Source organism: Doryrhamphus excisus, unplaced genomic scaffold, assembly GCF_037039965.1.
Source record: "Doryrhamphus excisus strain RoL-2023G ecotype Guam unplaced genomic scaffold, RoL_Dexc_Guam_v1.1 HiC_scaffold_24, whole genome shotgun sequence".
In the NCBI taxonomy this organism is placed as follows: domain Eukaryota; kingdom Metazoa; phylum Chordata; class Actinopteri; order Syngnathiformes; family Syngnathidae; genus Doryrhamphus; species Doryrhamphus excisus.
Window position 1 is genome coordinate 1,988,644 of NW_027621862.1, and position 26,516 is coordinate 2,015,159.

The 26,516-nt window shown below is 42.5% G+C and overlaps 1 protein-coding gene across 33 annotated transcripts in view; it reads left to right on the forward strand.

Annotated features, from left to right (window-relative positions):
• Positions 1–26,516, forward strand: part of tcf7l2 (transcription factor 7 like 2) — a 124,889-nt gene that overhangs the window by 89,514 nt on the left and 8,859 nt on the right. For 10 of the 33 annotated variants that reach the window (XR_013625727.1, XM_078788698.1, XM_078788697.1 and 7 more), the window contains 8 exons: positions 10,417–10,549; positions 12,392–12,494; positions 15,142–15,228; positions 20,922–21,062; positions 21,139–21,301; positions 21,379–21,486; positions 23,318–23,381; positions 24,114–24,164. Coding sequence is in view for 30 of the 33 variants with exons in the window: in XM_078788698.1 (XP_078644824.1) it covers positions 10,417–10,549; positions 12,392–12,494; positions 15,142–15,228; positions 20,922–21,062; positions 21,139–21,301; positions 21,379–21,486; positions 23,318–23,381; positions 24,114–24,164 (850 nt within the window). In the remaining 3 variants the exon portion in view is untranslated. The remainder of the gene's footprint in view (positions 1–10,416; positions 10,550–12,391; positions 12,495–15,141; positions 15,229–20,921; positions 21,063–21,138; positions 21,302–21,378; positions 21,487–23,317; positions 23,382–24,113; positions 24,165–26,516) is intronic. The other 23 variants (XR_013625728.1, XM_078788700.1, XM_078788701.1 and 20 more) reach the window with 6 other exon arrangements.

The following is a 26,516-nucleotide window of genomic DNA, read 5'->3' on the forward strand; positions in this document are numbered from 1 at the left end:
TAAATTAAAATCATATATAGATATATTTTTTATGTTCTGCTGTTCATGCCGCATTAAATCTTATTTCATTAATAGTGTGAGTTATGAGTTAAAAATAAATACAGATTTTTGTGGTAACCTTTTTTTTCTCTATAATTGTCATATTATTATAAAATATAAAATATATTAAAAAAATGCAAAAAAAATGCTAAATTAAAATCCATATATAGATATATTTTTTTTATGTTCTGCTGTTCATGCCGCATTAAATCTTATTTCATTAAAAGTGTGAATTATGAGTTAAAAATAAATACAGATTTTTGTGTTAACGTTTTTTCCCTATAATTGTCATATTATTATAAAATATAAAATATATTAAAAAAATGCAAAAAAAAAGCTAAATTAAAATCCATATATAGATATATTTTTTTTATGTTCTGCTGTTCATGCCGCATTAAATCTCGCTTCATTAAAAGTGTATTAATCTAGCCGGCTCTCATGGGAGGTACCTTAAGATGATGTTGTGTCTTTTTCTTTAAATTGTCATAGGGGGGGGTGTGATATGGTGGTGGCGGCGGTGGTGTGGGGGGGGGGAATGTTCCAGATTTGGTCCCTGTCAGTCAGAAATAATTGTGTGCTTAATCTTGTCCCTGATGGATGACTTGGAGTTCAGCAATGGGCCAGCTCCCAATGACAAATACAATATTAATATTCATTAAGTGCTTTGACAATGCTAATTTTGATGCAGTAGTAAAAGGGCCTTGCAAAGTTAGCGGCCAAAAGCATCAGAGCTGAGCAAGGTGGCGAGATAATTTGTGCTGCTTTTAGTGAGCGCCGGGGCTTTTTAAAGTCTTAAAGCAAAGGGGGGAAGAAAAAAAAAAAAAAAAAAAAAAAAGGGCTAGGTAGCACAAACAAAATAAAAGAGAAAAAGGGAAAAAGTTCAGACGCATTGGAAAGCAGGACGGTGGAAGTAATACGATCAAGAGGCGGCGAGGAAAATTTGACACCTTCAATGCCGCCGCTGCTTCTTCTTCTTTGAGCGCATTTTTTTTTTATTTCAACAAAAACTGGCAACAAAAGATGGTAAGTCAGCGCATTCTTGCATCATTGTTGTTGTTGTTTTTTTTTTAATGTGCGTTGTTTTGCTGTTGTTTGTTTAATCTTTTTTTGATCTTTTCAATTATCACCATTTGAAGATCAATAGTCATTTTTTATCTGCCGTGGTTGAAAGGCTCACAGCGGTGGCTTTTTCCGATCACGGCTTTAAGAGTGGGCTTCCTTCTTTTCCGGACGCCAGTTGCCCGCCGGACGTTTTCACCGTTTTCTCCCGAGCGATTGCTTGCTTGCTTGCTTGTGTGTGTTTATTTTTTTTTTCATTTTTTTTTTTTTTTTAATTATTGTTTCAGTTTGACTCCGGTTGCATTGAAAGAGTTTGGAAGTGTTACACCGCCGTTATGCCTCTTTTTGTTCCGCTTTTATCCGCTTGTCGCTGATGCTTCTTTTTTTTTTGGGCAGAAATTCCACACTCGGAATGCTTTTTTTTTTTTTTTCTTCATTTTTGTGCATTTTTAAATTTAGTATGACTCTCGGAGAATGAAGCGGGGCTGTTTTTTTTTTTTTTTCCGGGGAGGATTAATGACATGACGGCGGAGACACCCCGCTGCTCGAGTTTAGCCAAGTTAGGGGCAACTCCTAAAGACGCCACTCCACTCGCCTTATGTCCGCCAAGCCGGTGAGTGAAAGCCTCTCTTCTTTTCTTCTTCTTTATCAAAGAAAGAGGACACAAAAGAGGCCCTATTAAGCGAACGAGGGGGGGGGGGGGTGTGATGAAGATGTGCGAAGGGGAGAGAGCTGAAGTTATCCACGGCGCACACGGAGACGGAGAACCGCAGCCGGAATCGGAAGCGTTGCCGCAGCCGCTACCGCTCGGGTACCTCCGGTGCTCCTTGGCTTGGGTTTCTCCCCGCCGGCCCCCCTATCCTTCTCTTATCGGGGCGTTTATCGAAGGGGGGCTGCTGTAAATGAGGTGCTGCCCCCCAGTGGATTAGTGGCTGACATGGTGGTGGGAGTCTGCTTGGAGTCTTTGCACGAGCGCGAGTGGCAGCATGCTTGTTTTAACCAGGAAGAGAGCAGCATCCCAAATACGGCTCTTTTAAATGGTAAGGCTTTTTTTTATTATTATTATTATTATTATTATTATTATTATTTACACTTTTTTAACAACAATAGCGGCTTGCTCTGCTTTTAAATATTACATAAGGATTGCTTCTATTTCCTGCTGTTTTTGTCCGGACCGGAGCAATTTATAACACTTATGTTGCTAAGTGACAGATTGACAATTTTGGGTAATGAAAGGCGGTGTTTGATTGCTTTGTCCTGACAGCCTGACATCGCCGTTTTTTTTTTTTTTTATTCCGAGGCGTCAATCTAAACATCTGTTTGTCTTTACTATTACATGCTATTCAAATCTATTTGTTATATTTCTTTATTAAGAATTCATTAGTATCTATTATTCCGCTAATTTGTTTATCGTTTAGCACTGTCTTGCTGTGTTTGAACATGAAGCAATATTTAAAATTGTTTTGTTTTTTTTAAGGCATATGTGATTATTTTTAAATTACCCAAAATTAAGTGTAATTTGATAAAATCTTTTATTTTATTTTAAATATATTGATTTTTTTTTTTTTTTTAGTTCTTACAATCCAACAACATGAGAAAATTACATTTTTAATTGATTCTAACTATAATTGTTTGTTTAAAAAGTCCTTGCTTTTGTTAAAGTCCCCCCCCCACCCCACACACTCCTTTGGCTATTCAGGTCATCCATTACAGGAAGAAATACCCCCCCCCCACACACACACACACACACAACCCCCTCCCTCATTTTTTGTTGTTGTTGTGTTGTTTTCTTGACGCGATCGCGACCTGTCCATCACTTAAGAAAGCGCACGTGGGACAAAAGGAGGGTGGCAGGCGCATGGGGTTGGGGGGGCCGCGGCTGAATAGAGGGAGGGCAGGCAATTAGCCACCGTCTTGTCGGGTGACTTTTTTTTTTTTTTTTTTTTTTACTTGTCAAAGCTGGAGGCCCCGCGCTATTGTGCGGGAAAAAGGACATTCCCTGGGCTTTGTTTTTGTTTTGGAGGCCTCGGGACAAGGATGGCCGGGGCCTGGCGCAGGGGTGGGATGGTCAGGACAACAATTTTTTTTTTTTTTTTTTTTAATATTTATGCTACTGCTTGAATAAATGACTTAATAAGTGTCCAATGCTCTTGTAACTAATTAATTAATACATAAATTTCCCACATTTATGAATGAATTTTCAGCTTAATTCTAATAATCAGTGTGTGGTTAAATATTATGGAGAACATTTATTCTATAAATATTAAATTTGATTTATATAAATATTTAAATAGTTTTTTTTAGGAAGTTTGATTTTATGTAATTAAATTATGTGAATAAAATTTAATAATCACTTAATTAAATACTACTATAGTGATATTTGTATTGATTAATTTGTATTTTTTTTTTAATTTGTTCAGTTTTTTTTTTGTTAATTTTGCAAGTAAAGTTTGAATCAGGCAAAGTGGACCAAAGGGGGGGTCCTGAGGCCTTTTGGGTTTGGGTAAGAAGATCCACAGTAAAGTCTTCCTGGGGCAAAAAGTGGGGACTGACCTCTCTTTGTGGATGATGTTGTGTATTTTTACCTCATCGCTGTAGCTTTTCATGCTGCCGGTTGGTCTCTGGGCATCCTGGAGGCACGGCACAAACGCCCCCCCCCAACGCACCCACCCACCCAACACTTACAGCAGGGATATTTTTGTCTGTATGAATGTATAAGATACCCCTAGGTCATTTTTTTTTCTTACTTCTTGTTACCGGCATCAAAACTTTTCCAGAGCTGTGGTTAAAAGTGATGCATGGATGAGGAGCTTGGGGACGGGGGACGGGAGGGGGGCGCATGGCGGAGAGCTGCTCAAATGACTAACACTCTTGGGGGAACAATGGTCAGCCGTCAGCGAGTGTAAAAAAAAAAAAAGACTTGAAGTTCAGCGACACGTGCATTCATGAGCACAGCGAGGAGAGAAGTGGCTAAAGGGGCTCAGAAAAGGGACCCATCCACCCCCGCCTGCCCCCGGCATAGGAGAGAGGCTATTAGTCGGACCCGGCCAGGTCAAAGGAGACAGGAGTTCTGAGGGTGGTCTGCTGCCATCTCAATCTGAAAGCTGCTCCCCCTTTTTTAGCACCTTTTGGACAAGTCGGGGGACGGTGGAATAGGGGCGGTCGCCTGATTTGGATCCGTGATCCTGTACTTGACATTAGGCGCCAGATTCTGCTTGAAAGCTGTTCAAAAGTAAAAAAAAAAAAGTGACATGAACTTAACCAGGGCGGCACGGTGGTCAAGTGGTTAGCACGCAGACCTCACAGCTAGGAGACCAGGGTTCAATTCCACCCTCGGCTATCTCTGTGTGGAGTTTACATGGAGTGGAGTACTCCAGTTTCCTCCCACATTCCAAAAACATGCTAGGTTAATTAGCAAATTGTCCATAGGTATGAATGTGAGTGTGAATGGTTGTTTGCCCTGTGATTGGCTGGCAACCAGTCCAGGGTGTACCCCGCAAAGACAGCTGGGATAGGCTCCAGATTCTGCCTGAGAGCTGTTCAAAAGTTAAAAAAAAAAAAAAAAAGTGAGATGAACTTAACCGGGGCGGCACGGTTGACGAGTGGTTAGCACGCAGACCTCACAGCTAGGAGACCAGGGTTCAGTTCCACCCTCGGCTATCTCTGTGTGGAGTTTACATGGAGTGGAGTACTCCGGTTTCCTCCCACATTCCAAAAACATGCTAGGTTAATTCGCAAATTGTCCATAGGTATGAATGTGAGTGTGAATGGTTGTTTGCCCTGTGATTGGCTGGCCACCAGTCCAGTGTGTACCCTGCAGGAAAAGCAGTAGAATGAACTGAATGAATGAACTTAACCCACACATGGTGAGGGGGGGTGGTCATGTACCTGTAGGGTGGATCCCCAAGTTTGGGGTCCTGAAGTGGGGGGGTTGCTAGCATCTCAGTCTGAGTAGCTGGGTGAGTGCTCTTGTTTTTAGCACCCTGTTGAAGTGGGGGGGGGCGGTCACCTCACCTGCTTCTTAAATGTTTGCGCAGTGCATTATACAACAATGTTCATTCATTTTCTACCGCTTTTTCCTTTATGAGGGTCGCGGGGGTGCTGGAGCCTATCCCAGCTGTCTTCGGGCGAGAGGCGGGGTACACCCTGGACTGGTGGCCAGCCAATCACAGGGCACATATAGGTCAAAATGGGTATGATTTTCTAATGTAAAGGTGACTATAGGGGTGTTATTTCATGTCTAGAGGGCTCTTATAATTAGGGATGCTTTGATTGGGGATTTATCCTACCGATTCTGATCATTCATTCATTTTTCTACCGCTTTTCCTCACGAGGGTCGCGGGGGGTGCTGGAGCCTATCCCAGCTGTCTTCAGACAAGAGGCGGGGTACACCCTGGACTGGTGGCCAGCCAATCACAGGGCACATATAGACAAACAACCATTCACACTCACATTCATACCTATGGACAATTTGGAGTCGCTAATTAACCTAGCATGTTTTAACCTAGCATAGACGGGGGAGAACATGCAAATTGAACCCTGGTCTCCTCGCTGTGAGGTCTGCGCGCTAACCACTAGACCGCCGCGCCGCTATACAACAATGTAAACATGCTAATTCACGTCTCGCACATCGAAAAAAAATCCATGTTGTGATATTATTTACCCGACAAAACCTTATTTGATCACGCCTTTATCCATGAAATGTACAAAAAAATAAAAAATAAGAAAACCTGACAGCTTAACATATTCTTTTGTCGGCGCCCAATTCAAACTCTTGATTGCCAGCCTTTCAAGTGAAAATTCTGCAGGGGGGGGGGGTTTCTGATTGCATTTCAAAAGGCGGAATTTCACTGGCGCTCTTCACTGCCATATCCACACAATATCACCTCTCAGAGACGCCCGTTTAACTCAGGTACGAGAGCTCAAGAGGCTGTTTATGTTGAAAAGACGAATAAAGCGAGAGAGAGAGAGAAAGAGAGAGAGAGAGAGCGTTAACACACGAGCACCCGGGAGTCAATTTGTCAACACTTCCACCAAATAGCACTTCATATTTAAGCGACTTGTGCGTCGCTTTATTTATGTGTGACACATCAGAACGTGTCCTCTCTGCCATTCCATTTCATGTGCCGACTATCAAAGACGTGGGAAAGCAGGAAAAATGAGTGATGACGAGTGAACTGAGTGCTTATAGCGAAAGGGAACTCGAGGACGGGGGGGGGGGCAAAGGCTCTGGCCCACATAATATTTTTGTTCTGCACTCTGATCAAGCAGTCTGCATGTCATGGCTGTAAAGTGAATAATTAAGTTCAATAAAACATACTGTGGTCTCCGGAGCCCCCCCCCCGTTTTTTTTTTTTTGCCCTCGGAGATGCATCTTCTCCGCAGTCAACAATTCCGCATCATTCCTGCGCTGATTGACCGAGAAATATAATCCGTTATAAAGCTCGTGTAAGCCTTCAATTTGTCTCAGACGTTTATCCGAGGAGCGGTGGATGACATCAAACCTCCAAAACAGTGTGTGTGTGTGTATGTGAGGGGAGGGGGGGGGCTCTCCTGAAGAAAAATAATTGCGTGAAATAAATTTAGACAGACTGGCATTTATTTATTATTAATAGTTCTGTTGGTTCCTGCTTGAACGTTTGGCCAGATTCTGCTGGAGCACACTTTGGAATGTGAGAGGGGGAACTCAATCCGTGATGCCATCATCGTCATTCCCGTAATCCCTAAACCTCATCCATGCCTTTATTGAAGAAGACACACATTAGACAGACTGGCATTTATTTATTATTAATAGTTCTGTTGGTTCCTGCTTGAACGTTTGGCCAGATTCTGCTGGAGCACACTTTGGAATGTGAGAGGGGGAACCCAATCCGTGATGCCATCATCGTCATTCCCGGAATCCCTAAACCTCATCCATGCCTTTATTTAGGAAGACACACATTAGACAGACTGGCATTTATTTATTATTAATAGTTCTGTTGGTGCCTGCTTGAATGTGGGGCCAGATTCTGCTGGAGCACACTTTGGAATGTGAGAGTTCTAAAAGGGGAACCCAATCCGTGATTCCGGTTGCTGTTACTCTCCGAAGTATTATCTTCAGTTGTCTGCTTGAATCTGAGGAGCAGTGGATGACATCAAACCTCCAAAAGTGTGTGTGTGGGGGGGGGGGGGCTCTCCTGAAGAAAAATAATTGCGTTAAATAAATTTAGACAGACTGGCATTTATTTATTATTAATAGTTATGTTGGTTCCTGCTGGAACGTTTGGCCAGATTCTGCTGGAGCACACTTTGGAACGTGACAGGGGAACCCAATCCGTGATGCCATCATCGTCATTCCCGTAATCCCTCAACCTCATCCATGCCTTTATTGAAGAAGACACACATTATTTTTCTTCTCCTGAAAAATAACAGACTGGCATTTATTTATTATTAATAGTTCTGTTGGTGTCTGCTTGAACGTGGGGCCAGATTCTGCTGGAGCACACTTTGGAATGTGTGTGTGTGTGGGGGGCTCTCCTGACGAAAAATAATTGCGTGAAATAAATTTAGACAGACTGCCATTTATTTGTTATTAATATTTCTGTCGGTTCCTGCTTGAACGTTTGGCCAGATTCTGCTGGAGCACACTTTGGAATGTGAGAGGGGGAATCCAATCCGTGATGCCATCATCGTCATTCCCGGAATCCCTCAACCTCATCCCTGCCTTTGCCTCACTTGTAGCTCATTAGCGCTTGACGGGTTGTTGTGACAACTCATCGTATCATGACATAAAGCAGTTTTAGCGGAGGCCACCCACACTTTCTCGGGCCCAGGTCACCCCCCCTGGGTGCCATAAGGTCAACCCCTTCACATTTAGGGCCACAAGGCGGAAATGCTCGTCCCACAGCTTGTTCCTGTCCAGAGCTTTTTTACGATTGGCGGTCATCCTCCTGTTTCTAAAATATAAATTTTAACCTTGTACACCAGGGGTCTCAAACATGCGGCCCGCAGGACACTAGTTTGAGGCCCCCGCCTTGATATGAAAGTTTAATGTTTGATATGGATGCTGTATGGTATCATGTACCCAGAAAAAATTATTACATTTGATTCATGTTCATGTTAAAGGTTAAATAACTGTTAATAGTTATCCTCCCTATCCGTGTGGAAGTGGTAAGTTTTTGGCCCCTGTTGTACACTTTAGTTCTCCATAGTACGGTTCAGACTGGCTGCCCAGAAAAAGTGAGTCAAGTCAAGTGTATATGATGAGGCTCACAGCTGGAAGTAGGAGTCGAGCGGTGAATAAACAGCACCAGTGGTCATATCGCTAACAGAACAAGAGGTGGCAAATCCCACGCCTGCACTCCAAGCGTGTTGCCAGATTTACTCAGCATCAGAAGCAGTCTGGCGCCCTGTGCATCCTGGACAAAGAGGAAGTCTACAATTCAGTGACAGATGCATTTGTATACTTTTAAATTGTCTTCAGGGTCTTGTAGCCTTGAAAAGATGGACACGATGGCGCTAGGTCGTATCGTATGATGCTATGTTTGTTTGTTGTGGTAAAAGATGCTCGTCAGCGGGGGTCATAAAGGGGGCAGGAAGTGTTTGTTTTTTTCTGCCCTTGTGGTGAAGCCTCCCACATTGCTTGCTTAGGGTTGAAGCGGACAAATATAAGGATTTATCCCACTGCACGGAAAGCGTGGTCATCAGTGGACCCCACCATTGTGGTACCAGTACCCAAGCAGTGGGTGACCCACAATGTAAATTCTGGAAAACAGGATTTCTGATGTAAATCCATGGGTTTCTAACACCTTCAGACCTTGTTTTCGGGTTTGATTTCCGGCATTTTGAACTCTTCTCTGAAATTCCGAGACCTCCGGACAAAAGACTTTCCCTTCCGACGGCGACAAGAAAAACTTTTCCGAGAATCGACAACATTCTTTCACATCATTACCCAAGGGAGGAGGTTAGGAGGTGAGGGAATAAGAAGAGAGGGAGGGGAGGGTAAGGGAGTAAGAGCGACAGGACTCGTCAGCTGCATGCGGCAGCTGTCATTATCCTGCCCCCCCCCCGCTCCCCCCGGCCCCCGTCCCCCCTCTCACTTCCCATCATCTGTCTAGTCTGGATGTGCAGATCAGATCAGCATCGCCTTGGTTTGTGTTTTTTTCTAACGAATGCCATTCCATCTCGACCCCCCCCCCCCATTTCCCTTCCCTTTCCAGCCCCTACAAACACATAGGACCCCCCCCCCTCTGCCCCCCCACACGCTCAGCCCCACCACTTCTCCACAGCCTTTTCAGCTTGGGGCTGTGAATGAGTCCCAGGAGTCTCGATTCTTCCCTGGAGTTCTGCGGGGGTTCATTAATCTTTCATTGGGACCATGGCAATTGGGAATGGGAATGCCCCCCCCCACCACCCTCCACCCAATTCTCCACCGCTATAGAAAGACCTCGCACACATCCTACCATAGATTCTCCATGCTTTTAGATGGTCATTTTACCCCCATATCTCTGCCCCGTTCGCCCCCCCCTTGGTACATGCCCCCGGGTGCACGCCGCCCCCCTGACAGCATCTACTACCGGAGATGTTCCACAGTTTTGTTTTTTTTTTTTTTTTTGCTTTCTGCATGGGTTTAAGTCACTAATGAGGGCATGTGAGTACCTTTATAAGAGAGCGGCACCCCAGCCCCCGCCTCCCTGTCGCCACCCGTACCCTTGAACATATCTTCCATGTTATGATAAGCCTGATTAGTGCTGCTTCTTTGACTGCTGAGGGCAGGATAAGGAGTAGTTAAAGAGGCCAAAGCCACCAGCCTAATCTGGTTAAGGGGATGGCTGGGGGGACCGTCCCAGGTCGGGCTTGATGGGGAGGGGGGCTTTGGGTAATTGAAAAAAAGACAGGCAGAAGCTGGGGTTTGGCGACTTAGGAGCACAATGAGAAGATTATATAGCTAACAGTAATTAGGCAAAAATGACAGCCTCTCCTCATGGTACAGGACTCGCCCCCAAGAACTAAATCCAGGGGTGGAAGCCAAGTGTTAAAGACTGTGGATTTACATGCACTGTCTTGATTTTTTTTTGTGTTGTTTTTTTTTTGCTGAAGATCGATTACTGCGGTTAGAAAGTGCTTCATCACACTTCGGGGGCCCAAATGGGATGTGGCAACCCCCCGGGGCCTCGTAGATCGTTACTGGATTCCAGGGTGACACCGCAGAAAAGTGTTTTCAATTATAAACAGCGCTGCTTTCACTGCGGTTTGGCGAATAGGAATACGATACCTCGTATTTGCAGATCGGACCCAAATGCTAACCTTTTGGTTTTTTGTTTTTTTTTTGTCTTCCAGTCTAATAAGGTTCCAGTAGTCCAGCACCCTCACCACGTGCACCCTCTTACACCTCTGATCACTTACAGCAATGAGCACTTCACACCGGGGAACCCACCGCCACACCTACAGACAGACGTGGACCCCAAAACAGGTAAGTGGGGAAACTCCATTTTCACAATGGCCGCCATTGCCGAGAGACGTTTTCGGTAATAACATCACCCAATTACGTTGGTGCTCAGACTATAATGCGGCAGCTGCTGTTTAATGTAGTGCTTAATTGGGGCGGCCATTTTGGACTTTGTTCATTAACAAAGTCCAAAAGGTATTACCCAGTTTGTCAATCATGTTCAGCGATGATATTACCCACAAATTTCCAGTTCGGGAACATTTGCTATCATAATTTTGCAACTACTCCATTATCTGAAATGTATCGGATTTTTCTGAATCGGCATTAGCCAATGTTGCTATGACTCAAAGCTAACTTTAGCTTCCCTTGACTTACGCTTCATAATATTGATATTGATCAATAGTAGGCTCCAGCATACCCGCGACCATAATGAGGATAAGTGGTCTAAAAAAATGAATTGATCTTATTATGCTCATTTTTGGCCCTTTGTATTGTATTGAGTTGTGGACTCCTATAGAGCAGCTACACACAATAACCCGCATATAAATAAAGCTTTATAAATGTAGTATAAGTATAATCACATTTATACTTTTTTTATTTACAACATATTGCGCAACTGCAGGGTCTTGTGACACATGCTAACTCGCAAACTAGAGAGCTAGCGACCTAAACGGTAGCCTTCAAATTATTTCCTTTAAACTTAAAAAAGCCCAAAACTTACCACTTCCACACGGATAGGGAGGATAACTATTAACAGTTATTTAACCTTTAACATGAACATTAATTAAAACGTAATATTTTTTTCTGGGTACATGATACCATACAGCATCCATATCAAAAATTTGCGCGGGCCGCACTAACGTTAAACTTTCATATGAAGGCGGGGGCCTCAAACTAGTGCCGCGTGTTTGAGACCCCTGCTGTAAGTGAAATATGTGTGTTCCATTATGTGCATTAATGAGCTGCCTCTTTTATCTGTTTGTATATCTTTAGAACCAACATGTGATGTCTCACATAAAGACTGCGAATTATGGGCAAAAATGTCTCCCAATTAAGAATACTATAATGTTAAAACGCGGGCCGCGTGTTTGAGACCCCTGCTTTAAGGCACGCTAGAAAAAAGAGATCGGAACCGGACAATAGACTATCGCATCGGGATTGATAACGACTGATTTTTGTCGTTTCTTTCCGGGTTTATGCGTTTTTGTTGTTGTTTTTGTTTTCCTAGCCTGTTAAAATGAGTAAAAGTCAGACAAAAGACTGCAACATTAAACTTTCATATCAAGGCGGGGGCCTCAAACTAGCGTCCTGTGGGCCACATTTGGCCCGCGGGCCGCATGTTTGGGACCCCTGATATAGAGACTTATTTCACACCCAACAATTGATTTAGTCACCAATTAGCCTTAAATGAGATGAATTCATGTTTTGGTGTTAAGCTAACAGCTAACAGCTGTCTATTTGCGATATTGTATTCATGGATATGGAATTATGCTGATGACGGACACCTCTGCGTGATCACGCCGTTGTTAGCTTGTAAAGTATCATTTTATATCGTTAATCTCCCGATTTGTGCGACGGATCCGACAAGAATTGTGTTGTTGTCGAGCACCCTCCCCAGCCTTCCGTCACCTGGTTCCCCTCTGCCTCGTGCAAACACATTGTGCCGCTGTCGCCTTCCGAGGCCTTTGATCAGGCGGCGTGATTTAGCAAGCAACAAGCCTTCCTCCTCCTCCTCCTTCTCCTCCTCCTCTCCTTCCCATCTGTGATGTGCCACACTTTCAACAAAGACGGAATTGTGACAAAAGATTCTTATGTCCACCTCCTCTCTGCTCATGTCTTTTTTTTATTTTTATTTTTTTACTGCAGGAATTCCAAGGCCTCCACATCCTCCAGATATATCTCCTTATTATCCGCTGTCACCTGGCACCGTAGGCCAGATCCCCCATCCGCTGGGATGGTTAGTACCACAGTAAGCAAACCTTTTTTTTCCATTTACTATTTATACTTTCATGAGAAAGCCTCCATATTCTACTGTTTGCATTCTGTATCAATAGGGGGGTATCGGTGGGGGTGCGGCAGTAAGGGGGCGCGGTCGCGGTTTCATTTTGGGTACCGTAAGGGACCACAATACAAAACATAAAACTGTTTACATTCCGAAAAAACATGCTAGGTTAATTAGCGACTCCAAATTGTCCATAGGTATGAATGTGAGTGTGAATGGTTGTTTGTCTATATGTGCCCTGTGATTGGCTCTCGCCCGAAGACAGCTGGGATAGGCTCCAGCACCCCCTGCGACACTTCTGAAAATGAATGCATGAATGAATAAAAATGGCTGCTGGAATGTAAATACATATACTGCATATATAGCTACAGTACTACAGTAAGAGTATTGTGCCACATCAACCAGACAATACACTACCAATGTATGATGCAGAATATTAACCAACTACTATGCAAGCTCAAAAGACTCAGTAAGTGGTATGAATGTGAGTGTGAATGGTTGTTTGTCTATATGTGCCCTGTGATTGGCTGGCCACCAGTCCAGGGTGTACCCCGCCTCTTGCCCCGAAGACAGCTGGGATAGGCTCCAGCATACCCGCGACCCTCGTGAGGATAAGCGGTAGAAAATGAATGAATTTGTTTCTGATATTACGATGTTGCCGCCTCTTGCCCAAAGACAGCTGGGATAGGCTCCAGCACCCCCCGCTACTCTTGTGAGGAAAAAGCGGTAGAAAATAAATGAATGAATATTATGATGTCCCCGCCTCTCGCCCGAAGACAGCTGGGATAGGCTCCAGCATACCCACGATCCTAGTGAGGATAAGCGGTATAGAAAATAAATGAATGAATATTATGATGTCCCCGCCTCTCGCCCGAAGACAGCTGGGATAGGCTCCAGCATACCTGCGATCCTTGTGAGGAAAAAGCGGTAGAAAATGAATGAATGAATGAATATTATGATGTCCCCGCCTCTTGCCTGAAGACAGCTGGGATAGGCTCTAGCATACCCGCGACCCTCGTGAGGAAAAACAGTAGAAAATGAATGATTTGTTTCTGAAAATATTACGCTCTTGCCCGAAGACAGCTGGGATAGGCTCCAGCATACCCACGATCCTAGTGAGGATAAGCGGTATAGAAAATGAATGAATGAATATTATGATGTCCCCGCCTCTCGCCCGAAGACAGCTGGGATAGGCTCCAGCATACCTGCGACCCTCGTGAGGAAAAGCGGTAGATAATGAATGAATTTGTTTCTAATATTATGATGTCTCCGCCGCTTGCTCGAAGACACCTGGGATAGGCTCCAGCAATACCGCGATCCTTATGAGGATAAGCGGTAGAAAATGAATGAATAATATTATGATGTCGGTGCCTCTTGCCCAAAGACAGCTGGGATAGGCTCCAGCATACCCGCGACCCTCGTGAGGAAAAAGCGGTTCGAAAATGAATGAATAATATTATGATGTTGCCGCCTCTTGCCCGAAGACAGCTGGGATAGGCTCCAGCATACCTGCAATCCTTATGAGGATAAGCGGTATAGAAAATGAATGAATGAATGAATATTATGATGCAAAAATAATTCATATTTTAAATCTAAAATGACAGGGCTGATGCCCAAGCGGAGATTCGAACCCGTGTCATCCTGATCTCATGACTGTGTGGCCAACATGTTACCTGTATTGTCACATGTTTATGAATAATTACCCATATATGGTGAATGAATGAATGAATGCTGAATCGCTAATTTCCTATTGGTGGAATTATTAACGGGAGACTTTTATGAAGGACGAGAGTCCCATGGCCGTTGAAACGTTCTAATTTTTGTAGGAAGACACAACCTGTCCCTGACGTACCGCACCGAAACCTCCGATTACGAATACATGTACCGTTACCCCCCCCCACACCCCACCCGATGAGAACCTTCATTCCAAACTTTGTTCTTTCCTCGACCGCCGAAAACCCCGACGTCCTCCTTCCCCAATCCTACTTAGCTCGTCTCTGTAGGGTCAAATTAGAGTAATGAAGCGTGATTGCCCGCGTTTTACCCACAATCCCGCACGGGGACTCTCCCTCGGTAACTCTTGTCAACATTTGTTAATATGACAAAAGGCTACAAATTAAGCTCTGTTAATTTAATGTTTTTTCTCACCGCGATCTAAATACCGAGAAAAGGGCCCCCCGAGCGCGGCGGCGCCCCTTTGATTTGCCCCGCACTTTTATTTTGGTATAAATTTCCATTCATTATTGTTTGTCTTTGGATGTGTAGACCTCAATTAGCGTGATGGCTCCATTTAAAGAGAAGCGGCACTTCGTCTTTAATTATCACAACAAAACACCTAGTTCGAGCTCTTGGGATGGGGGGGGGGACTGGGGCCCCCCCCGCTCTGGAAAGGGGTTATGAAATTTAATTAGCCATCGCTATCAGGATTTGCGGTGTTTAAATTGTTGAGAGTTTTCCCCGAGCTTTGATGTCGTGCTCTGCAATCCCCTAGATTTTTGTCCGGATCAAATGAGAATAAAAAGGCGGCAATGTGGGACGGGGGGACGGGGGGACGGGGGTGGAATCTTACCTTTCTCTTCCATCAACCTTGTTTCCTTACCTTTCTTCTTCCCAGGCAAGGTCAACCTGTTTATCCAATCACAACAGGGGGTTTTAGACACCCCTACCCAACTGCGCTCACTGTCAACGCATCCATGTCAAGGTGAGTTGAGCCCTAAACACACACACACACACACACACACACACATGACTTAGCTTTTAACTAGCGCTACAAGTCCTCCCTTAAGGATGCCTCCCCTTGTCTTTCTTCCAAAGGCCAAATCTCCAGCTCAAATATTCATTCTATTTATTTAGTCTAATGAGGCCCCTGAAGAACATTTAGCCGCCGCTCACGTCGCGCTGATGCTAAATCATCGCTGCTGCGTCCTTGCGGTGGAAGATACATAAACACCGCAGCGCTTAACTTAGTGACACCTATAAGTGGTCCTTAGCAGCCACCACAGGGAGGGAAGGGATGTTATGATATATGTGTTATTATTTTCTATACGTGAATGTGTGTGTTTTTAGAACTCTTTGTCCTCTTGAGAAACTTCTTATTGTGTGGAGAAGAAATTAGGGCACCGAAAACTACAGAAAGTTCGGTCGTAGTAAGCATATTTTAATATTATAGTATTTTTAATTGAAAAAAAAAAACTATACTTTTTTGGGGAATTTTGCCCATCATTCGCAGTCTTTATGTTGGTTCTAAAGATATACAAACAGATAAAAAAAAAGGCAGCTCATTAACGCACATAATGGAACACACATATTTCACTTACAACACGGGTCTCAAACACGCGGCCCCAATAATTAAAAATTAGGCCTTGAAAAATGCTTTTCCGTATGTCAACAAAGGGCAGGTTTTCAAGCTGTGGCTCCTCCTTGGCACTACAGCTAGCACTATATTTGTTCTCGGAGTGGACGCCTGACTATATTGTGTACCGCAGGGGTCTCAAACACGCGGCCCAGTGGGCCAAATGTGGCCCGCAGGACACTAGTTTGAGGCCCCCGCCTTGATATGAAAGTTTAAAGTTTGATATGGATGCTGTATGGTATCATGTACCCAGAAAAAATTATTACGTTTGATTCATGTTCATGTTAAAGGTTAAATAACTGTTAATAGTTATCCTCCCTATCCGTGTGGAAGTGGTAAGTTTTTGGCTATTTAAGTTGAAAGGAAATAACTCGAAGGCTACCGTTTAGGTCGCTAGCTCTCTAGTTTGCGAGTTAGCATGTGTCTCAAGACCCTGCAGTTGCGCAATATGTTGTAAATAAAAAGTATAAATGTGACTATAGTCGTGTTTTGTCATGTCTACAGGGCTCTAATAATGCCAAATGTGGCCCGCAGGACACTAGTTTGAGGCCCCCGCCTTGATATGAAAGTTTAATGTTAGTGCGGCCCGCGCAAGTTTGATATGGATGCTGTATGGTATCATGTACCCAGAAAAAATTATTACGTTTTGATTAATGTTCATTAAAGGTTAAATAACTGTTAATAGTTATCCTCCCTATCCGTGTGGAAGTGGTAAGTTTTTGGCTTTTTTTAAGTTTAAAGGAAATAACTTGAAGGCTACCGTTTAGGTGGCTAGCTTAAAATGAACAAAGCATTATTAGAGCCCTGTAGACATGACAAAACACGACTATAGTCACATTTATACTTTTTTTTTATTTACAACATATTGCGCAACTGCAGGGTCTTGAGACACATGCTGACTCGCAAACTACAGAGCTAGCGACCTAAACGGTAGCTTTCAAGTTATTTCCTTTAAAGTTAATTAGCCAAAAACTTACCACTTCCACACGGATAGGGAGGATAACTATTAACAGTTATTTAACCTTTAACATGAACATGAATCAAACGTAAAAATTTTTTCTGGGTACATGATACCATACAGCATCCATATCAAACTTGCGCGGGCCGCACTAACATTAAACTTTCATATCAAGGCGGGGGCCTCAAACTAGTGTCCTGCGGGCCGCATGTTTGAGACCCCTGTTTTAGAACGAATTAATAACAAAAACCACTGGTGGGTTTTTTTTTGCTAAATGACATCGCTAACTCCTGGCGTTTGGCCCCTCCTTCCTTTACAGTTCGGGATTTGTAGGAGTGGTTTAGCATGTAGGGGCGGCGTCGATGGGGAAACGTGCCCCCTCCCCCCTTGTGGGCGTTGTACTTAAAACTGATGGATGCCGGCCATGCAGGCAGGGGAGGTCAGGTGTGGGAACGCTGACTTTCCTTTCTCCCAGGCCAGCTGTTCCTACGTCATTAAACTGTCCTCTTATGTCTCGTCGAAGCGAATCTTTTATGGAAAAGGCCCTCCGGAGCGAAGGTTTCGAACATCTGGCAACGGCGTCACATCCCAACGAGGCTTTAAGTGACTGCTAATTGGCTCTCTTAGCGGCCGCCTCTGCATTGTCGTGGCGCTATTTCCAGTTGTTGCTAATTGAATCTGCCGGCTGCGGTCGTAGCGAGTCGCTAATGCGCTGTGATGAAACCCTTAATTTAATTAGTCTAACTGAATAGCGGGTGGAGGACGGGGGCGGGGGCATAGGGGGGGGCTTGAGAGGTCTCCAGAGGAGGATTTAACACAAGGCCCCGGTTCTCATATAACATTAAAAAAACATAGTAAATTATTTATGTCTGGCGTTGACTTAACGGCGGCTTCAGAAGCACTCCTGACCCGGAATTAGGAAACAGGAAGTGAACGCGGTAGACAGGAAGACCTTGGACCTCGCTACTGTTAAAAAATGCATCGCGATGACTCAAATAAGACGGCAAAACGAGCGAGATTTGGGCTAACGATGGCTTCTCCGCCACCTCCTGTTTGGTGTGGAAATAGTATCTGCATGTGACAGGTGGGCGGCCTTTTGATATGCCCCCCCCTAACCCCCCTAACCCCCTCGCTTCCCAAATCCCGTTCCTCCTCGGGAGAAGCGGGGGGACATCGTTACACATTAAAGAGGCTTCACTTCGGCAATTAAATGTACCAACGATGCCGCCCCCAACTTGTGTACCCCGAGCAGCCGTTCTCACCTTTCCCGATTGAGACATCGGAGCCCCCGGGGGTCTAGTGGGCGGACGGTGACATGTGTGGGGGGGGGGGGGGGGGGGCTGGCAATACATTTCTCAATGTGTTAAATTGGTGATAATAACGATGATGATGATGACCCCGCTTTTCAAAGAGACCGGCCATCATGTTTAAAGCATAACCTGGGCCAGGAGGTGGTAGGAATGAAGGAAGGAAGCAAGGAAGGAGTCATAGGAAGGACTCAGTGCGGAGGTGGCAAGAAGGGAACGTGAAAAAAAAAAAAAAAGAAAAGAAAAAATTCAGAACAGAGGAAATTTTAACAAGTGCACTGAGAGAGGAGGCGAGAGGGAAGGAAAGGAGAACGTGGCGGTCCCTAATGATGGGCGACGTTCCGCCGCCGCCGAGCCCCCCCATCAGCAGATGACATGGCACAAACACCAACATGTCAGGGATGAAGGCAGGAGAAGGGGGGGTGAAAAAAAAAAAAAGAGTTTGAAGGGGGTTGTGTGTTTGGGAGAGAGGGGGGCAGGGGGGGAGGCTGCCCTCGCGGTCCCCTGAGATGGCCTCCAACAGAAACTAGTTGTTCCTGGCGAGTTTATCCTCATCATTATATTCTGGCTCGGAGCCATGCAGCCAGACACGGCGAGATAATGAGCTTTGGAAAAAAAAAAAAAAAGGAGGAGGAGGAAAAAGAAGAAGTATTCCTTTTTTTTTTTCCCGTCTCTCTTGGATGTGTGGTCACATGGTGGCCCCGCACTGTATAAACAGTGTCAGACTCCCGTTCTGAATACTATTCTTTCTACTATTCTACTATTAAATACTATTCTGGGTGTGTTCTGAACTCCTGTTTCAATGTCGGTGTCGAACTCGACAGAATATTCAGCTCAACTTCCCGTAGTTGACTTTTGTTCTTCTGCTATTTAAAACTGACTCAACAGCGCCTCTCGTGTTTGCAGCCAAGTACTGCACTCCATTGCTTTTTAAGCAGCTAGCGACTCTTTGGCTTTACCGAGTATTTCTCTTACCTTATACCAAGGGGTCTCAAACTCAATTTACTTGGGGGGCCACTGGAGCTAGGGTCTGGGTGAGACTGGACCGCATCAGGTTTTCTAAAAAAAAAAAAAAAAAACGCATTTATTAAAAACTTTAAAAAAATTAATAAACTTTGCTTTTGTTCCGATTTTCTACAATAAAAGCTCTGATAAAACATTCCACTGTTCTCAAATATCTTAATTTTTATTTTTCTACACAAAATAAGATGAAAAATAAATAAACAAATCAAGAATAAAGAAAATCAATCAGTAATAAATATAATAATAATAATAATAATAAAACAGCAAATAATAAAAAAATAAGAAACCACATATAGTTGGTGGGTAGACAAATTATTTTTTTCACATTAAAATGAACAAAGCATTATTAGAGCCCTGTAGACATGACAAAACACGACTATAGTCACATTTATACTTTTTATTTACAACATATTGCGCAACTGCAGGGTCTTGAGACACATGCTAACTCGCAAACTAGAGAGCTAGCGACCTAAACGGTAGCCTCCAAGTTATTTCCTTTCAACTTAAATAGCCAAAAACTTACCACTTCCACACGGATAGGGAGGATAACTATTAACAGTTATTTAACCTTTAACATGAACATGAATCAAACGTAATAATTTTTTCTGGGTACATGATACCATACAGCATCCATATCAAACTTGCGCGGGCAGCGCTAACATTAAACTTTCATATCAAGGCCTGCGGGCCACATGTTTGAGACCCCTGTCTTATACTATACTAGCCACATTGTGACTGCACGTATGAATGAAGCGAAAAAAAATGTTAGCAACTTACAGCTGTTTGGCTTTACGAAGTATATTTCTCTTACATTATAACATAATAGCAGCAATGCTACTTTATGGTTAGCATTAAGTTAAAAAAACAACAAAACGTGTACAACTGTTTTGACTTTATGAAGTATTTCTTTCTTATGATATGCTATGCTAGCCTTCCCAAGCGTTATTAAGGAGAGGAGAAAGTTAGCGATATTAGCGAGAGCTTTGGAAATCCTCCTTTACTGTTGATGCTAGCTAACATTAAAATAATTAAAATAACATTAAAAATACTAACTGCTATATAGAGTAACTATTAAGTGATGGACATGAAGTAAACCTCGTACTGAAGCGCTAATGGAGTAGGAACGTTAGCGAGAAAAACAACAACTTTGTTTTTTTTTCGCTATACTGCGATAGCTAGCTAGCTTAGCTAGCTAGCTTACGACTGACCATTTTGTTTTTTTGACCATAATAAGTCCAACAAATTGAATTGACGGCTTTACAAAGTGTTTATTTTATATGATTAGCATATGCAAGCATGTTAGCGATTAAGGAGGCAGGATAATAATAACAATTTTTATATATTTAATTATTATAATATTTAAGTGAATGCATATTATTGCGTAAGCTAGCGTAATTGGGGTGTAGGGTAAAAAAAATTGGCAAATTTCCACAGAAAAAAAAATTCTGCTAAGGATGTCAATTGATTAAAATATTTTATCGCGATTAATGAGATTTTGTTCAGATTTGACTCCGAATTAATCGCATTTAATTGTAACGCGTTAACTTTGACAGCCCTAATTTCTACACAATATAAGTTTCTCAATTGTGAATGATGAAATTTGCATTTTATGTATTTTGGGCCAATTCCATTCTTATTGACGTGAAAAAAATTAGAAAAAAAAAATTGATGGAATCGAGCCCAAAAATTTCTTTTTCAAATTTTTTTTTGTTCTCGCTCCATTTCACCCGCGGCCATTCTGACGATTTACACAGTCTTCTGTCCTCTAGGTTCCCCCCACACATGGTGCCCCCACACCACAGTTTGCACACCACGGGCATCCCACACCCGGCCATCGTCACGCCCAACGTCAAGCAGGAATCCTCCCACAGCGACATCAGCTCCCTCAACAGCTCGTAAGTGGTATTGCACGCCTCGATGAAACCACCGCCGGTTTCATCTCTAACTCTCCGTCATTCTGTCCCGATACAGGAAACAGTCAGACGCTAAAAAGGAAGAGGAGAAGAAGAAGCAGGTTCACATAAAGAAGCCCCTGAACGCCTTCATGCTGTACATGAAGGAGATGCGAGCCAAGGTGGTGGCCGAGTGCACGCTGAAGGAGAGCGCCGCCATCAACCAGATCCTGGGTCGAAGGGTGAGTCCGTTCGTTTTGGAGTCCCGTTTTATTCTTCGTCATTCGTTGTTGACCGAGCTTCCTTTGGCGTCCCGCAGTGGCACGCGCTATCGAGGGAGGAGCAGGCCAAGTACTACGAGCTGGCCAGGAAAGAACGACAGCTCCACATGCAGCTCTACCCCGGATGGTCAGCCCGGGACAACTATGTAAGTTTTTAAGTTTACAAGTCGTAACGAGGTCTTCTTCTTTTTTCCGAACCGACGCCGCTTGCTTGGTCATGTGACCAAAAGTTAGGATGCGGGGTACGATTTTTGACATGATGGATGGAATTAATCTTGATGAAAGTGCTCAAAATAAAGGAAAACAAAAGCACCATAAGGCATCTAGCACTGATTGACCGATGCTGAAAACGGCGCAGCCCCAAATACGATAATTACATTCTGAAATTATTTATAAATTATAAATAAATAAATTTATAAATTATTTATATATTATATTTATTTATACATTATATATATATTTATATATTATTTATTAATTAATTATTTAATAATTATTTATATATAAAAATATGCTAATATTTATATTTAGACTCTTTAGTCTCTTTATGTAACTGCTGAAATATCGAAATTCGCACCAATTCATTATCCGCGTTTCATGTTAGCAAAACAAAAAAAAAAAATTTCGTGCAAACCTTTTGACTCACGGTCGCTAAAAATCTCGTATAACTCTTACACACTGTCTATACGATCAATACAGTTCAAAAGTTCAATAACCATTTGGAATTTTATCACTTTATCAGAATGGTCGCCATATTGTTCGAATTTTTGTAATACTAAAAATATATTGCAAAAAATAGCTCAGTACTAAATGATGTAAGCTAAGCCTAAATTATCGCTTGTCTATACGATCAATACAGTTCGAAATGGTACAATAAGCATCTGGAATTTTATCACTTTATTGTTCAAATTTTTGTAATACTAAAAATATATTGCAAAAAATAGCTCAGTACTAAATGATGTAAGCTAAGCCTAAATTATCGCTAAACACAGTAAACTGTACAATAAGTATTTCACCCCCAGTGTATGCCCCACACTACGTTCGACTCGCTTGATGTTCAACCGTTCGATGCTAATCGATGCTAATGCTAAAGATACTTGCATATACGCAACGTCAGCCTTTTAGCTGGATTTGTATAGCATGAGTTCAGGAGCGGGAAAAGCGCGAGGTCACTTTAAGGCAGGGGTCAATTTACTTGGGGGGGCCACTGGAGCTCGGGTCTGGGTGAGGCTGGGCCGCATCAGGTTTTCCAAAAAAAAAAAAAAAAAAACACATTTATTAAAAACAGAAAAATATACAAACTTTTTCAGTGCTTTGTTTCCAATTTTCTACAGGAAAATCTCCTTTAATTTCCTTTAAACTTAAATAGCCAAAAACTTACCACTTCCACACGGATAGTGAGGATAACTATTAACAGTTATTTAACCTTTAACATGATACGTAATAATTTTTTCTGGGTACATGATATCAAACTTGCGCGGGCCGCACTAACATTTAACTTTCATATCAAGGCAGGGGGCCTCAAACGGGTGTCCTGCGGACCACATTTGGCCCGCGGGCCGCATGTTTAAGACCCTTGATTTAAGGCACGCTAGAAATGACGGACAGATCGGAAACGGACAATAGATTGTCGCATCGGGTCTGATTTTTGCCGTTTCTTTACCCGGTTTATGCGTTTTTTGTTGTTGTTGTTGTTTTTGTTTTCCTAGCCTGTTAAAATGAGTAAAAGTCAGACAAAAGACTGCAAACGCTGGAAGAAAACCGAATCCTCATCTGGCCCGCAGTGTCTCAAACAAACCGCAGGGCAGCGCGAAAGAGAGAAAAAAAAAAAAAAAGACAATGAATAAATAAATAAATCCAAACACAAAGACGAGTTCTAGTCTGGTGTTTCATGTTTTTTGGGCATCCTGCAATATAATAACTAAGGTTCCTGTCTGTGTCTATCTCCCTTTTTTTTCCCCTCTTTCTATTTTTTTGGCGGCTAACCAACAGGGGAAAAGGAAGAAGAGAAAAAGGGAAAAGCAGCAAGCGGAGAGCAACGGTAAGCCAAGCTGCAATTATCTCCCATATTAGACCGGCCCCATCATGTGTCAGCCACATGTGACATCTTGCAAGATAAAAGTCAAGCTAGTTTTGTTGTCTGTGTGTGCATGTGTGTGTGTGTTTTTTTATATATTTGTGTGTGTGTGTGTGTGTTGGCTTCTTTTCTTTTTCTTCATCATAGTCATGAAATGCAATATTTAAATGGTAGAGTTGGCTGTACAGTAACAACCCCCACCCTTACCCCTTTACCCCTACTCTTTTTTTTTTTTGTAGTCTTCCCTTGCTAATAACAGCTGAATATGCATGACACCCCCAAAAGACCCCCCCCCCTGCCTTGTGATAACGCCCCTCCCGTTTTGCCCCTTAGCATTGTGGTATATGTGTTTTGGAGAAAAATTGTGAGATATTAACTTTGCCACTATTGTGTGTTTTTATAATGCCTGCAGCCTGCAAGTAGTGTGTATTTGTGTGTGTGTGTGTTGATGCTAACTGGGCTGCCCCCCCCCGCTTGTCTTCACGCATGCTTCTAACCCAATCAAAGCAACACAATTAAGGAGGTTTGCTAATTCTGTGACTTGTCCATCTCCACCGCTATTATGATCCATAATCATCGTCATCATCATACATGTTCCTGATGGTTGTTGAGAAGGTTCTCTTAATGCTCGTTTTTTTGGTGACGGTGATCTCCTCTTTGAAGGCCTCTCTATCTGTTTCTTTTTTTTTGTTGCAGAACACAGAGAATATTTTCCAAACCCTTGCCTTTCACTCCCTCCGATTACAGGTGCTAATGTCATTTTTGACTTATTAAAATATATACTAACTTGTTTTTCCTTCCTTTTTAATGGAGCTACCTAGCTGTCACTAGTAGGGGTGTCACGGTACATGGTACACCAGGGGTCTCAAACTCAAATTTACCTGGGGGCCACTGGAGCTAGGGTCTGGGCGAGACTGGGCCGTATCAGGTTTAAAAAAAAAAAAAAAAAACGCATTTATTAAAAACTTTTTCAGTGCTTTGGTTCCGATTTTTTACAATAAAAATTTTTATTTTTCTGCACAAAATAAGATGAAAAATAAATAAATCAAGAATAAATAAAATCAATCAATCAGTAATAAATAAATATAATAATAATAATAAAACAGCAAATAATAAAAACTTAAGAAACCACATATTGTTGGTAGGTAGACAAATAATTTTTTTCAGATTAAAATGAACAAAGCATTATTAGAGCCCTGTAGACATGACAAAACACGACTATAGTCACATTTATACTTTTTATTTACAACATATTGCGCAACTGCAGCGTCTTGAGACACATGCTAACTCGCAAACTAGAACGCTAGCGACCTAAACGGTAGCCTTCAAGTTATTTCCTTCAAACTTAAATAGCCAAAAACTTACCACTTCCACACAGATAGGGAGGATAACTATTAACAGTTATTTAACCTTTAACATGAACATTAATTAAAACGTAATAATTTTTTTCTGGCTACATGATACCATACAGCATCCGTATCAAACTTTCATATCAAGGCGGGGGCCTCAAACTAGTGTCCTGCGGGCCACATTTGGCCCGCGGGCCGCGTGTTTGAGACCCCTGCGGTACACAATATAGTCGTTTACTCCGAGAACAAATATAGTGCTAGCTGTAGTGCCAAGGAGGAGCCACAGCTTGAAAACCTGCCCTTTGTTGACATACGGAAAAGCGTTTTTAAAGGCCCGATGCTGCACTACAGACAATAATCATTTCCTTATATATATATATTTATTTTTAATTATTGGAGAATTACCTACTAGTAGTTTTAATTTTAGAGCATTTTTTAGTTTCGTCCCCAATTTGGACCTCAAAACGGAGGTTTGTACCAACCAACCGGTGATGATGTCGTACCGTTACACCCCTACTATCTATCCATGAACGTCTTCGGGCGATATATATTTCCCTGCTGCTTGTTGTACTTTTAAAAATGCTTTACATAAGAAATGTTGATGAGGTCATTTTTATACATTGAAAGTATGCTACTTATGTCAAAGTTTGGGGATGTGAAGGGTTTGATGCCAGGGTAAAACCTCCTTAATGGATGAATCGCTTTCCTTTCTGCTTCTGCTTGTAGGCTAGCATAATTTTTTTTGTAATTGCAATCCGCTCATATAAAAGACGCACTAACGCACTAAAGCAACTTTGACTAAAATTGATTCCCAAATCCAGCCTGTATTTTCCTCCCTTATATTAATAATAGTTTAGTTGAAACGCTTGTTTTCCAACTTAGATTTCCGACTGGAATGTGATTGTTTTTATATGGAATTGAACTTGTGCATGGAATCTGGTTGAACTAAATGCCTGAAAGTGATCCTGTCTACTGAAAGGCTGGATTTACACTACCGACTTAGCATCTTTTCGATATGCGTTTCAACTAAGTTGTGTTTACATCTGCCACAATCGGCATCGGAAAGCCACAAAAAGACGTTATTTAAAAGTTATTCAATACACGCTGAAGGATTAAGGCGCAAAAACCCAAATCCAAGCAGGATCTACCCCAGAAAATACCCCCTTGGGAGATCGAGAAAAGCACCCATGGGAGATCGTAACTACAACAGGACCATGCGGATGGCAACCACATTGCCAAAAAACGTAATTACTGTATAAGGACGATCAAATAGCTGAAACCGAAGCCTACCCAAAAAAAAACGCACCCACTGTAAATACGAGAACACCCATAGTAAATCCTAACAACCACTTTGCAAAAAACATAATTACTGTATAAGGACGATGAAATAATTGAAATCAAGGCCTACCCAAAAAAAAACACACCCACTGTAAATACAAGAACACCCATAGTAAATCCTAACAACCACTTTGCAAAAAACATAATTACTGTATAAGGACAATGAAATAATTGAAATCAAGGCCTACCGAAAAAAAACGCACCCACTGTAAATACGAGAACACCCATAGTAAATCCTAACAACCACTTTGCAAAAAACATAATTACTGTATAAGGACGATCAAATAGCTGAAACCGAAGCCTACCCCCAAAAAACGCACCCACTGTAAATACAAGAACACCCGTAGTAAATCCTAACAACCACTTTGCAAAAAACATAATTACTGTATAAGGACGATGAAATAATTGAAAT